The 16,420-nt window shown below is 60.8% G+C and overlaps 5 protein-coding genes across 5 annotated transcripts; all 5 read left to right on the top strand.

Annotated features, from left to right (window-relative positions):
- Positions 1–2,405: 2,405 nt before the first annotated feature.
- LMXM_21_1569 (conserved hypothetical protein) lies at positions 2,406–5,201 on the top strand (the record flags this gene model as incomplete). Its single annotated transcript, XM_003875373.1, has 1 exon — positions 2,406–5,201. The coding sequence occupies one exon, from the start codon at positions 2,406–2,408 to the stop codon at positions 5,199–5,201; it is 2,796 nt and encodes a 931-aa protein (XP_003875422.1).
- A 981-nt stretch (positions 5,202–6,182) lies between these two features.
- Positions 6,183–7,208, top strand: LMXM_21_1567 (conserved hypothetical protein; the record flags this gene model as incomplete). Its single annotated transcript, XM_003875372.1, has 1 exon — positions 6,183–7,208. One exon carries the CDS (start codon positions 6,183–6,185, stop codon positions 7,206–7,208), a length of 1,026 nt encoding a protein of 341 aa, XP_003875421.1.
- Positions 7,209–7,731: 523 nt separating this feature from the next.
- LMXM_21_1568 (conserved hypothetical protein) lies at positions 7,732–8,172 on the top strand (the record flags this gene model as incomplete). The annotated part of the gene is made up of 1 exon (XM_003875371.1): positions 7,732–8,172. One exon carries the CDS (start codon positions 7,732–7,734, stop codon positions 8,170–8,172), a length of 441 nt encoding a protein of 146 aa, XP_003875420.1.
- A 1,077-nt stretch (positions 8,173–9,249) lies between these two features.
- On the top strand, positions 9,250–10,701 carry LMXM_21_1566 (conserved hypothetical protein; the record flags this gene model as incomplete). Its single annotated transcript, XM_003875370.1, has 1 exon — positions 9,250–10,701. One exon carries the CDS (start codon positions 9,250–9,252, stop codon positions 10,699–10,701), a length of 1,452 nt encoding a protein of 483 aa, XP_003875419.1.
- A 1,609-nt stretch (positions 10,702–12,310) lies between these two features.
- On the top strand, positions 12,311–14,713 carry LMXM_21_1565 (putative serine/threonine-protein kinase; the record flags this gene model as incomplete). Its single annotated transcript, XM_003875369.1, has 1 exon — positions 12,311–14,713. The coding sequence occupies one exon, from the start codon at positions 12,311–12,313 to the stop codon at positions 14,711–14,713; it is 2,403 nt and encodes an 800-aa protein (XP_003875418.1).
- Positions 14,714–16,420: the final 1,707 nt, after the last annotated feature.

Genomic DNA, 16,420 nt, shown 5'->3' with positions numbered 1-16,420 from the left:
GCAGGTTGCCCGCGTCGACACGTTGCCTCCCCCCTCCCTCCCTTCATCCTCTCTCGAGCTCGCCTCATTCGCCCGCGACAGTGACACAGTCTGAAATCCACCCTGCCCATCCGCGTGCATGCATCGACTTCCATAGATGGACTTCCTCACATGCACTCGTGGGTGCGAGTGCGGACGGCAGCGGATGCGTTAAACGACTGTGAACGGAGGAGAGCGGCGACAACGCCTCCGCACTTCCTCTGTCCCCTTATCACCCCCGTTTTTCAACCGCTGCACCGGTGCGTATGTTCTTCTCCACCCACAGCTGCGCACACGAGGGCACTGGCGCACGGCGGCATTATTGGGGAGAGAGGGGGGAGGGGACGGGCGCGTGCGTGGTGGAGGCGCACGTAACTTCTTTGTTTCTTTCTCTGATGCGTTTCTCCCTCTTTATTTCCTCTTGTGTCTCTCCATACACACACACGCACAGCGGCCCCCCCCCGTAGTGTTGTACCCCATCTTCTCGCTTTTCCTTTGCAACGGCGCATCCTCCCCCTCTGGAGCCCGCTGTCCTCTCCCGCTCCCGCTCCCGCTCCCTGCTGGCGCGGCGCAAGTGAACCGAAATGCCACAGCCCCTGGCTCTCTTCTTAGACCCGCCACGCACACGGTGGCCGCACAGGACCCGAAAATCAGAACACGCGAAACACCGAAAAAACTGAAACTCGTCTCCGCGTCGCAGCGGAGGCGGGGACAGGTGGACGCTGTGGTGGTGGTGTGTGTGCTGTGCGTGTGGAGCGGGCGCGGGGCGAACACAGAGCTACTCGATGAACGTGGGCAAAACCGAAAGCATGGAGAAACGGGTGAGGGGCAACGCGAGTGCGCTGCGCGCGCAAGGCGTGTGTGTGTTTCTGTTTTTTTTTCTGTTTGTGTACGCTACGGCGCGAGGGATGCGAGGCAGTGTGCGTATGCCTGCGGAGGGAGACAGGAGAGGCCGCGCGGTGGCGTAATGTGAGAGAGAGGCAGACGCAGCGGAGGTTAGGAGCGTCAAGTAGGTGGCTGCTATGCATGCCTCGGACGCCGGTGCAGAGAGGGGCGGAAGAGGGAACAGAATCGAAGGAAACTCTGGGGACAAACCCGTCTTCGCGTTATCCTCTTCCTCCTCTCTGCACGCGCCACCCCACCTCCTGCCTCTAGCAACCGTGTTGTTGCCCTCCCCCCTCCCGGCCTCCCTTTCTCCATGCGCGTCTCTTCTTCCCCCCTCCCCCCGTTGGGGAGGTGACGGGGTGCGCCTGCCTACCTTTCCATCACACGCTCCGCCGACGTCCTCTTACCTCTCTCAGAGGTGTGGTGCGTGATGCTCTCGTTTTTTGTTCTTGTGTGCATGCATTTCTCTGTTCTCTGTCCCCCATAAAAGTCGCACGGAACGTGCCTCGACACCGTTGAAGTTGCGACACGGCGCTTGTATGTGTGTGTGTGTGTGCACGCCACCACCCTCCCGCTGTCGCGTACGTGCGCGTGGGCGCGCGGACGCAGGAACAGGGCACGTGTGAGGGGGCGAGAGGCAGAGTGGGAGAGCAAGTGGTGCGACGTGCTTTACACCCCCAAACCTTTTCTGCCCTTCTAACGCAGTGCCTCATGCTCGGTACGCTTGTGCGTGAGTGCGCACGAGCTCGAAGCGCACTGGTGCGATGCGTTCGCCTTCTTCACGGATGGTGTGCGCGGGAAGCACACGAACACCAGGGACCAACGTAAGCCACAAGCGAAGAAAATGGAAAAACGAGCGCTCTTGCGAAGCCGCGTGCTATGGTCAACGAGGGAGACGTCCTTTGGGAGGTGAGCACGGTGTAGCTACCTGCAGTGTTGATGCGCGGACGCGAGGGGGAGGCTGCGCGCTACAAGTGGTGTGCTCACCCGCCCTCTCCGCGCAAGCTACTTTGTGCTCGCTCTAGTCTCCCTCTTCCCCTCCTCGTTGCCCCCCCCCCTCCCACCCCACACATACAAGCGGGCCCAACGCTGCCTTTCTGTTTTCGCTCTGTGACTGCCCTTGCATGCGTTCTGGACGGGACGGCGATGAATGGCACATCTGGGCGTTGTGGTCCTTGTTGCGTCTGTGACCCCCCTCCTTCCTCCTCCCCCCTTGCGTGCTCCCTCACTCTCCCTCGCTGACCTCTTTTTCTCCCCCTGCCACGCTAGCTCTGCCCCACGTCAGAGGAACTGCTTCTCTGATTCGTGCGTCGCGCACACACGCGCACCTTTTTTTTGAGGGGGGAGTGCGCTCTGTGGGCGCTTTGACGGCTCATCGGCTCATCTTTTGTATCTTTGTCCTGTACCCGGCTCGCACTCTCTCGCGCGCATACCTTCTCCCCCTCTACGTGTTTGTGTGGTGATCTCGTAGCCGCATGGATAGATGAAGAGGAGAGGGCGTGATGGAGCAGAGCATTTTCAGTGTGCAAGACTACGCTGCCGCGTCCTCATGGCGGAGGCGGGATCAGTTGCGGGGTCTGCTGCGCAACCACGCAGACCTTGTGACGAGCCGCATTCCACTCGCTGCCCAGGGTGTGCTCTTCACGTCCGCGCAGATAGCACTGCACAACACGGAGAACGGCTTGGCGGTCTCGCTGAGCCCTTTGATGGGCACCAGTGCGGTTGGGTTGATGCCCCTCGACGAGGCCGTGCCGTCGCTGAACGCAGCAGCGCGCACGCGGTGGCTAGACATGGCAGAGGACACAAAGACCTCTTGCGTGGAGTGGTGCGAAGACCTGCTTTTCCTCGGCTCCAGCCGTGGCCGTGTGCTGGTGTGCGATGTGGCAGTGGAGAGCTGCCGGGAGAGTAGCGGGCTATTCTCTCCATGTGGCGCGCTGCTGACCAGCTCTTCGGAGGTAATGCTGTCTCGCGTTACCGTGTCGCCGAGCGCGCCAGCGTCCTCCACGCTGGTGCGCTCTGTCCGTGTTAACCGGCGCGTGAGCAAGACCAGCGTGCTCGCAGCACAGGACACGTCTGTTTATCTGTGGGACCTGACAGGGGGGTCTCTGCCGGTGCAGCGGTGGTTTCCACACCAAAATATCGACGCGGCGACACCGGTTATGTTTGCCGAGTGGGCTCCAGGGAGCGCGAGTGTGGTGCTGAGTGGCACCTATGATAGCAGCGTCATGCTGGTAGACACACGGAGTGCCGCAGCGAGCAACAGCGTGGCCTTCTCCTGCCGCCGCGCGGGCGGCCGTCCAGCCGTGGCGCACGGCGGTGACTTTAACCCGCTCCTGCCCTTCATCGTGGCGGTTTCGTTTTCGGACGGCACTGTGGCCGTCTACGACGCCCGGTACCCACTGCAGGCGGTGCAAACCGTAACGACCCTGCAGGGCGATGCAGTGCGACTTCGATGGTGGCGACACAATGCTGACTTGCTGACGACTGCCGGCAGCGATGGTTCAGTGGCGCTATGGAACCTGCGCTGCCCGCCATCCTTCTGCGTTGGCAGGGCGCAGTACCAGATGCCACTTTCCGACTTGGTCATGACGAATACGTTCTCAGATCAACGGGCGATCGGTATAACCGCGGGCGGCGAGCTGACTCTGACAGGCCTGCAGCCGGAGGCGCTCATGGGGCTGGCGCCAACCTTGTCCTACGGCAAAGAAGAAGCCGAGCGCAAGGGCAGCGGGGGTCCCAGCGGCGGCAGCGCTGCCTCGGCACCACCGCCGCCCATCACGGCGGCGGAGGAGGAGGCCCTGCGTAAGGAGGAGCACGACGCGTGCGGCTTCTTGTACTTGCGCCGGTTGAGGGAGGCGTACCAGATGTTGGCTCAGTGCGCAAGTCGTCGCCTGGCGCTGCACCAGACGGACGTGGCGATGCAGCTCATTTCGCACATTGATGTGGTGCGGGTGCCGCTCTTCGACTACGCCGGCTTTGTCGAGCAGCTGCACGGCGCGGCGAAAGGGATGAACGACGTGTTGCAGGTGCTGGAAGAGAAAGGGTGGTCCTATGAAACGATTCGGCTGCAGTTCGAGGCCAACCTGCTTCACTGCTCCTCCCACCTCTCGACGACGGTGGCGCTGGATCGCATCCGGGCCATGTCGAAGCCGAACCCCTCCGACGTGCAGACACTGGAGGCCCTTCGGCTGAACGTGATGCTCCACCGCGTGCTCGACTCCGAGGACGTCGATCAGGTCGTCGTGAGCGTGCGCACCGCGCTCGACTTAATCATGGCACACCCGGGCATCTCCGAGCTCATCGACGTGCAGACTGTGGAGCAGATCGTACGCCTGCTGCTGCGCAAGAACTACCCGGAGGGTGAGAGGTTTGTGCAGTTTCTCCTCTCGCAGCTCCGCACTGACAGGGGACAGACGGATGTGCCTTACCAGCTGCTCCGTGCGGCCATGAGCGCCGCGCAGGAGCCGTCTGTCACCATGGGGATGCAAACGCGCGTGGCGCGCCGTTTCGTTGAGCGCTTCTATCGAGACATGACAGCCGCGACGGACGCGGTGCTGACGCAGCTCCACATTCAGCGCCTCGGAGTGGAAAACTACCGTGAGGTGATTACCATCGTCAATACCTACCAGGAGCGGTGCATCCAGAAAAACTTGCCCGGCATGTTCGGCTGGGTTGCCCTAAAGCCGTTGCTGCTGTTTCTTCACTGCCTCACGGCAGACTCGAACTACGTGACGTTCTTCTGGGTCAGTGTGCAGTACATCGAGGCGTTCGCGCACTTCCCGGGCGTGCGCAAGGTAGAGGCGGTGCTGTTCGCCGTTGTCGACCGCATCCACAGCGCCGCAGGGAAGATCACGAATGACCTCGACGAACTCGCCGACACGACTCGCTTCTCCATCCCCATGCTGAGGCATGTGGACAACACGCTCAGCACGACGCACGAGTTCCTGACGGTGTTGATTCGGGTGCAGCTCGAGTGCGAGAACGTGGCCGTAGCACGCAACATGCGTGCAATGCCGCCTGTAATGGAGCAGGTGCAGGATGTGCTGAACTCCGCCTCCGAGGACGTCCTCGACGCATGGGCGGGTGTGATGGATGCGCTGCTGGAGTGCGACCAGTCGGACATGATCCGCAAATATTGCCTCTCGACGGTGCGCACGTTCTCCGAGCAGATGGAGGACTTGATGGAGGTATCGGCGAAGGGCGATGCAGACGAGCGGCTCAACGAGATTCTCGACGTGTGCGACGACTTCTTTGCTGCGGTGGCCCGCCGCAAAGCCATGGGTGCGGACGACCCCTGAGGATGAGGAAGGGGTGGTATAGGAGGAGGGCCGAAATGGGTAGGATGTGAGGCCGGCGCGCCGAGTCGTCGGTGTGGGGGAAGCAGTGAAGGGGTCCACGCGGACGCGTCGCCGCGCACACGGTCCGAGTGCCATCTCGTGTGCGTGTGTGTGCAGGCCAGGTGCCTTATGTATGTTTCTCTCTTCCGTTTTTTCTGCTGCTGTTGGTCACCACGGCCCGAACCGCCTTCGTCACCGCGCGCCTCGTTGCGGACTCGCTTGTGTTGTTGTCTACGGGCGCGTGCGCACGCGTCTCTCTCCCTCTCGTTGCGCACCTCCTTTCGCTTTCTCGTCATGCACGCTTAGATACGGTGCCACGACTGCAAACATGTCTCTGTGCAGATGCCCTGCCACGGCCTCTCCATCTCTGTGCCTGTGCTGCTGCGGCGGCGGTGGCGGCACCTCCTCCCCCTTTCCCCTCCATGGAGGGCCGCCTGCTGAAGCACCTCGTCATGGGCCTGAGGGCGGGTTAGAACGAAGCGCCACAGCTGCGCTTGTGCGTCTCCTCGTCCTCGGCGCAGAGGGCAGGGTGGGAGAGAAGGAGCGAGTGACACACCGCCTTCCCCGGCCTCCCCCGGCCCCCATCCCTCTCTGCCGTTGGCTCCCGTCTTCCCTCACAGTCCTCCACGCACACACACACACACACACTCTTCTCCGCCCTCCAACTCTCTCACTCACCCTTTTCTCCCTTCGCCACCGCTTTGTAAGTGTGCCCGTGTGCGCTTGCGTGGCTATCAGTAAATGCGCCGCTCATTGTGTTGCGCGTGGGGCGGCGGCCTTGCTCTGTGGGCACCGACTACGTTGTTCCGTCGGAGTAGCGCCACCAGCACATCTTCCTCGCTCTCCGCGTGGGGCGGCGCTGCACTGCTCGCTCGCCGCCTCGCACACTCAGCGTCTGCGACAGGCAGCGCCTCCTCTTCCTCCTCCCGCACACGTCACAACATGTTCAAAGCTCCTCCGAAAGTCGGGCCTGGCCGGAAGGACACGGATGGGGCAAACCCGTACAAGTCATGGGAACACATCAATCACACGTGGCTGATCTTGATGTGTCTGGGCTGCCTCTGCGCGGGCTGGCTGGCGGGGCACGTTGTCGAAGTGGACGAGTCGAAGATCAAACCGAAGTACGCTAGGGAGGACGTGGTGGCATCGGCGTGCAGGCAGTTCGAGTTCCGCCCCGACTTGGCTGCGACGAGCATTCGAGTTGCGTTTGTGCTGGCGGCGCGTCGCGCCGGGTTTCCGGCCGACACGGTGGATGAGTCGTGTGCAGTGGTGCAGGGGCTGAACGACGTGGCGGGGATCATGAACTATCTCTCCAACACCTACCCCGCCTCCTCCACCGAGGATGTTGCCTCGCTCGCTGCCATAGCCGGCATCAAGTACCTGAACGGTCCCTACGAGGCAATCCTGGATCAGTGGAAGTGGGGGCGCAACGACAGCGACACGGCCCCAAAGCGCAACATTCCGAAGGACTCCCATCAGAAAGTCTTCTCGATTCCTACGATACTGCACGCCCTCGGCGGCCTGACCGAGGCAGAGTGTGTGGCGCTGCTCGCCTGCCACAGCGTCGGCGAGTTCCACGAGGATGTGAGCGGCCTCGAAGGCGCCACGCACACCGGGAAGCGCTATATACTCAACAACCGCTACTACCAGTTTCTGCTGGAGCATGAGAAGGCCTTTGCTCCGCTGACGGTGGCACGGACGCAGGACAACAAGGAGGTGGCGGTGCTGCCGCAAACTTTGAAGTGTGTCTACGTGAAGGAGAAGGCCAACGGGAAGACGAAGAAGCGGCAGTGTGTCATGAACGCGGCGGAGCTGGAGCTGCTGAAGAACAAAACGTGGCGCGAGCTCGTGGTACGCTACGCCGCGGACGAGGAGCTGTGGCGAGAGCAGTTCCAGTCGGCCTTCACGAAGATGATTGAGAGCAACTTCAAGCGACTTCGTCCGTACTCGGACCCGAATTCGGCTTAGCGGTGCCTTGACTGTTTTTTTATATGTGTGTGATGGATGTGTATGTGTGCGTGTGTGATGGATGTGCTTACAGAGTTATTTGTTGTTGTTTGAAGTGCTCGCCTTCCTGTGCGGTGCCCCGCGCGTGTCCTCGCATGTGTGTGTGTGTCATAAAGGGCCTCCCTGCACCCCACCACACCCGCCCCATCGTTTCCCACACCCCTTCTCTCTCGCCCTCGCACTCGCGCAGATGCCCCTCATCATCATCGCCTCGCTCTCCCTCCGTCTCTCGCTCCTCGCACACTTGCACCTTCACACGCATCTTGATACGCCGGCCAGTCCCCTCCATCTGCGCTCGCACACACTCGCACACGCATAGAACGGGACAGTGGCAGGCGCGAGAAGCTCCTCCGTGCCAAAGCACGTACGCGCGGTGGCTTGTGTGCGCCTCTCGCTATGTGCTCGCAACGGCTGCAACCTCAGCCTCACTGGTTCCGCACACCACTTTCTCTCCCCCACCTCACCGCTTGGCACAGCTGGCCAGATGCCGGGACGTGAGCCACCAGCTCCTCGCGGAGGTGCCCAAACCTCGATGTCTGTCCGCAGAGTCGCTGCCCCATACGCATCACGCCGACCACCAGGCAGTAACCCGGCACGACCGGGATCAGCTACCGGGCAACGCACTGGTGCCGCCCTTCCTACCACCACCACTACCACAGCAAGCAGGTCGGGCCAGAGATCCCCGGTACCGGCGGAGGCAGCCCCAGCTTGTCCTTGCTGCGCTGCGTGCCTAAAGGCGTTGCAGGAGGTACTGCACGCGTACAATGCACTGCTGCTCAACTCAAAACGGCTTTTCATAGACGACGCACTGCACCACTACAGCGGTGACGAAGCGTGGATTCGCGTATTGCGCTCGTTGGGCTGGTCCAATGGGCAGGCTCCAGCAAACGGCGTGGAAAGGCGAAGTGATCTCACCCAGAGGTAGTCGCCCTTCTCTCTCTCCTGTGTAGTGCGTGAGGCAGGGTTGGCGGGAGGCTTCCTGTTGAGGCGTGCCTCTCATCACTGCTGTGTGTCTGTGAGGCTGATGGCCAGGGCGAAGCTCCCGGGTTTGACGCACGACTTCCATGCGATGTTTTTCTTCGCCTCAAAACGGCTTGTCCTTTGCTGGGGGGGGGGAGGATATGACTAGATTTGACACCATGCGAATTTCATATCCGCTTGGCGTGCCTCGTCTTTTGCATGTGTGTGTGTGCGTGCGTATGCCCACGCCGCCACGCGCTGTAGCTCACATGCGCACGCCACGACACACACGCACACACACACACGCCGTCGTGCACACAGAGTTAGATTCACAAATGGGGAGAAGAGAAGCGAGACAGCTGCTTATCTTCCCGCCCACCCACCCACCCCTCCCACTTGTTCATGCCCTCGCGGTGCAAGGCCCTTCGCCAAAGGCAAGAGGTTTGCTGCGGCGATCAAGTCGCACGCAGCTCACTGTGATTTGGCGCTCCTCTCTCTCCCCCTCACCCGCCCAGCCTCTTCGTCTCTGCTCTCCTCATGTCTATCCTTTGGGGTTGATCTCCGTATTCATGTGTGTTTGTGTGCGTGTCGGATGCGCCTCTCTGCGCGTCAGAGTGCCGGTGCTGGAGTTCCTGTACTGCGCGTCGCCTCCGCTGTTATTATCATTTTTCTTTGCGTTGTATCGTGTGTCGCGTGAGAGAGGAGAACACGGCCAAGTGTGGGCTGCCAGTAACAGAGTGTCTCACATCGCGCCAGCGACTGCCCCCTCCCTCTACCTCTCCCCGAGGCAGGAGGCCGTGTGCGCAAGAGAAAAGAAAGCAGCTGTGCGATTCACATAGACACCCGTGCACGCGCCTTCGCCAGCCTTGGACATACCCAGGCAGGCCAAGACACACTTGAGCTCACATACATAGTTGCAGGCGGAGAGGCGCATCAAGCTGTTTTCTTGCTTCTTCTTCCGTCATCGTCGCGCTGCCAGCTGACTGCTGCTGCTGCTGCTCTCTCGTCGTATCCTGTGTTGTGGGAGGTGGGGGGGGCACAGATGGAGGCCATTATTGAGAAGACGCAGAGGGAGCTGGGGGCGGTGATCCAGGCTCCGAAGCTCACGGAAAAACTGCTGAGCCGGCCACCATTCCGGTACATCCACGATATTGTCATGTCCTTCATGAAGACGACCGGCTTCCCTGACGGGCTCTTCGACGCGGATCAGCTGGACAGTGCCAAGGTGGCGGATAAGAAGGCCAAAGTACAGTTTCTGGAGAAGCTTATGGCCGCTGTCGAGGCTGCCACTGGCGCCCCCGTCGCCGCGCGCCCCGCCAAGATCGTAGCTGGCGAAGAGGCGGAGAAGACAAACGAGTTCTTCCAGCAACTCGCCAAGTGCGCGGCACTGTCGTCGGCGCAAAAGGAGGCGGCGGTGCGGAAGGTGGGCGGCGGTGGCGAACGAGCTCCTGTTGCCGCTGCTGCCCCGGCGTCGTCGTCGAACAAGGAGCCGGGCCAAACCAAAGAACCGCCGCAGGAGACCGAGGAGGAGCGCACGAAGCGTCGCGAGGAGGAACGCCGTCGCCGCCACGAGGAGAAGAAGCGGGAGGCGGAGAGGGCGAAGAAGGCAGCGGCGGAGCCGCCGAGCCGTACCAAGGAGGAGACGAACCAGGCCGCCGCGACCGCCGCCTCTGGCGAGCCGGAGCGGCGCCGTCACCGCGAGGAGAAAAAGCGCGAGTTGACCGAAGACGTGGACACCGCGACGACGAGCGCGCGCAAGGCACCGCCGCGTCCGAAGCCGACGCACGAAGTCATCGAGGCACAGAATGCGGCGGCGGATGCGATGCCGGCGGTCGGTGTCATTCGCGAAGGCAAGCGTGGCAAGGCAGACACGGAGAGCGAGGACGAAGACAAGGAAGACTGGCAGAAGGTGGCGGAGCAGTACGAAGTGAAGCCGGCGGCCCGGACTGCGGCCGTGGCCGAAGACGCTGACGTGAAGGGTCTACTTGGGCAGCAGGCGCTTAAGGCGAAGCGTGACCAGGAGGCTGCCGCCCACCGTGCTGAGGTGGGCGGCGACGGCGCTGCTGCTACCACCCCTGCGGGTGGCGGCATCATCATCCACAGCAGCAAGAACACCGCCTCCCGCGGTGGCGGCGGTCACGCGCTTGGCGACAGCGACCTCAACCAGCTACGCGCGCAGCTGCAGCTGCTCACCAAAGCATCGAATCCACTCGGCAAGTTCCTCGAGGCCATTCACGACGACATCGATAGCATGACGCGCGAGCTGGAGATGTGGCGCAGCGAGTCCCGCAACCAGGCTCTCGCCGCCGCAGAAGCTCGTCGACAGACGGAGGAGAGCCTGCAAGAGATCCACGCGAACCTGCAGAACTTAGAGGATGCTATCAGCGACCAGGTGCTCAAGACAAACAACCTGCGGCAGACTATTCTTGCCAACGACGCTGCCATGGAGGTGATGGCGAAGACCATTGTCAACCCAGACATCGCAGCACAGTAGAAGAGGGAGAGAGGCGATCGCGCTATCCGTGCACCCTGCCCTCGGCGGTGCCCGCCTGTGCCTGCCTCTCTCCACATGGCTGCAGTTTCTTGCACGCACGCACACGCCCTCCACGCCACCTTGGATCATGTGCGTGCTTTCGTGCATCCGAGCGCGTTTTCTGATATTTTCCTCCCTTCAAATGTATAGATTCTTCGCAGAACGGCCCGACGCGTACAAGGGAGGAGGTGGGGGCTAGACTACGTAGGGCGGCGGTGATGGTGCCCCAATGGGTGCAGCTTTGTATGCGCGTGCGTGTACATGTGTTGGATGTGTGGCGCAGGCACTGAATGGTGCCGAGGCTTTTCTCTCCACCCTCTGTGTGTCTTTTTTTGCTTGTATGGATCCCTCCTCTCGTCCGGCGGTCTCCGATGACGCGCGCGCCTCCGTGTTTCGCTCTCTTCTCTGCGAGTACGACCATCTTGATGTGTTGCGTTCATGTCGTGTGCGCCGCCCGTGATGTTGCCTGCAAACACGTCGTGACACACTCCCATTCGGACTACCATTTCAGTGTTCACACGGGTCTGCCTCGTACCTGTGGGCGTGTGTGTGTGCGCGCCCTTGCCACTGAGCTTTCACGTGCGCGCCACCGCCTTTGCCTCGACCCACACACATACGTGCGGACAAACAGCGAAGACGGTGCACGCAGTGATGTGTGCGCGCGTTTGTCTGCGCCAGGCCCTGATGTTCATCGTCTGTCTGGAAAGACACGCGCACACGCAACGGCGAACAAGAACGAGGCGACGTGTTTATCTTGGTTTGGTTTAGTTCGTCGCGGGTGCCTTCCACTGAACACGGCGACCCTCCCCTTCCCTTATCCCGTCTCTCCTACTTGTGCACTCTCCCCACTCCCACCCCTCCGACACCCATCCCTCACAACGCCCTACTGCTCACAAATCCCTCCTTGCATGACGGCAGTGCATCGACGTCGATCGAGCGCAACGCGTCAACGCAATACGAGGAGGGCTACAACAACCAAAGAGCGCGCGACGCAGCATAAACGAAGGCTGAAAAAGAACGAACCCGTCAACGCACTGCTCACCGGCTCGTACCACGGAACAGGCGGCATCACGACGCGGCGAAACAGCCGCGGAGCCGCGCATTCCCCAAAGGCACGCAACCCGGCTGCGCGTGTGCGTGTGTGCTGTTTATCATCTCGGTCAAAGTCAAGGAGGGTAGGTATTGTGCCAGTGGCAGGCAGACCCGAGCTCTCTGTCCACCCACACGCGCACCGACGCATTCGCCGCCACCGCCACGACAGAGAGGCAGAGACCACACGGAGATCATTGATTCCAGAGATAGGGAGAAGAGAGGAGAGAGAACTCACCGGACTGGCACTCGTGAGCTCGACCACGCCATTGCCACACAGTGCTCGCAACATTATCTGTGTCTGTCTGTTCATTTTCTTAGATGGTTTCTCTGGTGGCGTTGCTGTCGACAGTGCGCGCACCTCATCTTCCGTTTGCCCGTCGTCCACCAAGAGAGGGGGGGAGGGAAGGCAGTGAAAGGCAAGCACACGCACACACACACACAGACGTGCATCCGTGCATACGTAGGAAACCACGAAAAGATGGAGAAGTACAAGCAGTTGAAGGTGCTCGGCAAGGGCAGCTTTGGCTCCGCCTGGCTCATCCAACGTAATGAAGATCGCGCGCAGTTCGTGGCGAAAGAGGTTCGGCTTGGTGGCTTGAAGCCGGCGGAGCGAGAAAGTGCGCAGAAGGAGATCGATATGCTGCGCACGCTGAACCACCCCAACATCACACGCTACGTGGACCACTTTGAGCACAAGGGCTCACTCTTCATTGTCATGGAGTACGCCAACGGCGGTGACCTGTACATGAGGATCAAGCAGCAGCAGGGTCAGCTCCTCTCAGAGAAGGGGATTCTACAATGCTTTTCGCAGATCTGCCTGGCGCTGTCGTACATGCACGAGCGCCGCATTCTCCACCGAGACCTCAAGACGCAAAACGTGTTCTTGACCAAGGACGGCGTCGTGAAGGTAGGTGATTTTGGCATCAGCACCGTGTTGCGCAACACGTACGAGTTGAAACACACGATCTGCGGCACCCCCTACTATTTCTCACCGGAGCTGTGCCTCAACAAACCCTACAACAACAAGAGCGATGTGTGGGCACTCGGATGCATCCTGTACGAGATGACCACCCTGAACCACGCCTTCGACGGCAGCAACATGAAGGCGCTGGTGCAGAAGATTCTCAAGGGCGTGTACCCGCCGATTCATCTCATGTACTCGAGCAACCTGTCGCGACTCATCTCTTCCATGCTGCAGATTGACCCTCACAAGCGGCCGAACGTGTCGCAGGTGCTGGATCTCAACTTCATTCGCGAGGCTCTGGCGGGGCTACGGGAAGAGGTGCAAGTCGCACGCGCAGACCGCCGCTCCGTCGTGTCGGTCGAGGAGCGGGCACAAATGCAGGAGGCCGCGGGCCGGCGCAAGGAAGAGTACTGCCGAAAGGAACTGGAAAGCGCGGCAAGTGTGGCCAAGGCGCAGCAGCAGCAGCAGGCCATCCTCATGCAGCAGCAGCTCGAGGGAGAGGAGCGGCGGCGCAATTTAGTGGAGCAACAGCGGCGACTCCAGCGGCAGCAGGAGCTCGCCTTGCAGGAGCGCAAACGTGCCCTGGACGAGCGAGTACGGGAGCAGCGCAAGTTGCAAGGGCAAAAAGCCAAGGCGGACGCCAAGGCACATCGCCATCGTGAGAAGCAGTGGGACGACAACATCAAGGAGCAGGTGATCGAGGAGCAACGCCGCCGCGAGGCTGAGGAGCACCACTGCCGATCTGAATGCCAAGGCCCCCCGCAGCCGCAACAGGAGCGGCTACAGCAGCAGCAGCAGGAGCAGTCCGCCGCGGAGGCGTACCGTGAGATGCGACGACAGGCAGCAGCCAACAAGCAGCGCTGCTACCGAGAGTCTGTTTTTCCAGGCGGAGCACCTTGCTTGCAGCAGCGACAGCAGGACGAGCCCTCAGCAGTGCCAGCCGGCCAGCCGCCACCGCCGCGCACACCTCCCTCGAGCAGCCATTACTGCTCGCGCAAGATGACGCCAGAGGAGCTGGAGGATGCGCGGTCACAAGCGTTTTGGCAGATGCGGCGCGAGGCCATGGATAACCGAAAAAAGATGCTGGACCACGACGTCACAGACACCGGCGAGTCACAGGCACCGACGTCAGCGGAGGCCGCAACTGGCGCCTCGCCGGCTCCTTCGAATGGGAAGAGTACATCCTTCTCTTCAGACCCTGTACCGCCGCAGATGAGTACGCTGCCGCCACCGCCATCAACGGCAGCGACAGAGAAGAAACCGAGCAAGAAATTGATGTCGCGCAAGGATAAGAGTATATCAGAAAGCACGGGCGCACAGCTGCCGGCGTCGTCGCCAGCACCTGCAGTGCTGCCGCCTCCTGGCGCTGCTGCTGCTGCCGTCGTGCCGCAGGAGGGGGATAACAGCATGACGCCGGATGGAGAGGAGGGGCTGCACAACTTCTTGAACGGTGAGGCGGCGGCCACGTCGCCGACGGAGGCCGAGGACCGCCGGCGAGACGACGACTACAACGCGCTGGACACGGTCATTGGCGAGACGTTAAAGGCAGATCGCCCAACGAACTTCAAGGACGACTTCGACGACGCCGCCTTCGGCGAGGCGACAGACTCCAGCAGGCTGGTGCTGGACGGTAAGACGTTCCACCTGCCGAATGTGAGCGCCACCGACCCGCTCATGCACCGCATCGAGTCCCTGCGCATATTCCTCGAGAAGGAGATGGGCGACGACGACCTCATTAAATGCTACCGAGCCATGAACAACATCTCTGCCAGCGATGATGAGGTGATGCACCAGCTGCAGAACGCGCTGCCACCGTCCAAGCAGCGCTTCATCCCGCTAGTCGCGCACCTCGTTGTGTGCGAAGACGCCTTCAACCGCCAAGGCGCCTCCGCCTCCGCCTCCGCCATCGGCCTTTGAGCGGTGCGCGGCACCCCGCATGCTTGTGCGTGCGTGCGTGTTGTGTGCATGTGCGGTGAGTGTCAAGCCTCCGATCGGCATCGTACACTCACAGCGCTCGGTCCGCCTCATCTCTCACCTTCATCCTAATTCTTCATTGTTCTTCTGTGTACGGCGTTGTGGGCGTGTGTGTGTGTGTGGCGTTGCTTGACCCGAGTCTTGTGCCTCCCCTCTCCCCTCTCCAAATTTCTTCGTGTACACTGCTCATGATCTCTCTTTGTTTTTTTTAGTTACCTCCTTTGCCTTGCAACATCACAGGCGGGTGTGTCGTGGTGTCTGTGCTTTTGGCCCTGTGCTTGCAACGTAGAGGTAAAGCCTGCTGTGGGGTGCAAGGGGAAGATGGCTGGCACTGCGAGAAGCAACGAACCCATGGTTGCGTAGTAGGCCTGCAGTGCAATACGGATCGACGAGGCGAGGGTGCGCGGTCGACCGCGCACCCCCGTTACAGTGACTGATGCAGACAAGGCGCAGGAGCGCCGCTTCGTTCTGCACGTGTACACCCACGCCCTCCTCCCCCTTCCACCCCTTCCCTCGGCATGGTATTATGTATTTGATCGTGATGGCGAAGAAGGTTTTACGTTGTTGTATATATACGTACATCGATATACATACATCTCTCTCTATATATACATCATATATATATATATATACATATACATACATCTGTGCATGTGCCTGCGTGCCGGTGTGTGTGTGTGTGGGTGCGTGTGTATTCATGCGTAGATGTGCCTCTTGAGTTTGCCGCCGCTCTGCGGCAGGATCGCAATCTCCTTCTTGATCGTCCTTTACGTCTTTTGCTGTCATCTGCTCCGTTGCATCTTCGATGCAGGATGGTGGGCAGTAGGTCCACGGGGCGCGTATACGCACGTTCACGTGTGGTTGCATGTCACTTGACACGTACCTACGTAGTCACGCACTCAGCACACCAAGGCCACTTCTGCCGCTATAGCCACGATCATAATCACCGTCTTTCTCTCCGTATTTGTTTGCCTGTGCGCCCTCCCCCTCCCCCTCCCCTCCCCTCCCCGATACGCACACGCATTCATGCGATCATCTATCTCCCTCGTGCTTTTTTTTCTTCGCCTCCCCCTCTCCATTTCCGTTTGCCCGATTCTTGGCGACCCTCTCCGTCTCCCTCGTATACCCCCTACGCCGTATATGCTGTTGTTCTCGCGTGTGCGTGTGTTGCGTGGCTGTGAACCTTTTCCTTTTCTCGGTGTTCCTCCCTCATCAGCCGAGCCTTACGATTCTCTTGCCATCTCTCCTCCCCAGCCCTTCCCTGCCTCACCCTTGCCTTCCTGTGTGCTTCGGCGATGTAGCGTGCTCGGCATGGGTGTCTGCACGTGCCTTTCTCTGCTAATAGAAGGCCACTGCAGGAGCACCCGCGGACGCAGGATAGGGAGAGAGAAACACGCGATGCTCCTCCTCTGAAGCTTAGTGGGCATCGACACACGCACACCTATGCGCATAGTGACATGCAACATCAACACCGACGCCGTGATCTGTACTCTCACCTGCCCCCCCCAATCCTCGCCCATCCATCATCACGATCACACATCTCCGCCTCTCTGCCTTCCCAAACATCGTCATTTCTTCCCTCTTTAACGGACGTAAGTGGAAGGTAATTCGCGCCCGCACGCGTGCGTATGTGGAACAACGTGGGGCACA

Source organism: Leishmania mexicana, chromosome 21, assembly GCF_000234665.1.
Source record: "Leishmania mexicana MHOM/GT/2001/U1103 complete genome, chromosome 21".
In the NCBI taxonomy this organism is placed as follows: Eukaryota; Euglenozoa; class Kinetoplastea; order Trypanosomatida; family Trypanosomatidae; genus Leishmania; species Leishmania mexicana.
The sequence above is the reverse complement of the archived record's forward strand: the minus strand, read 5'-3'. Positions and strand labels throughout refer to the sequence as shown.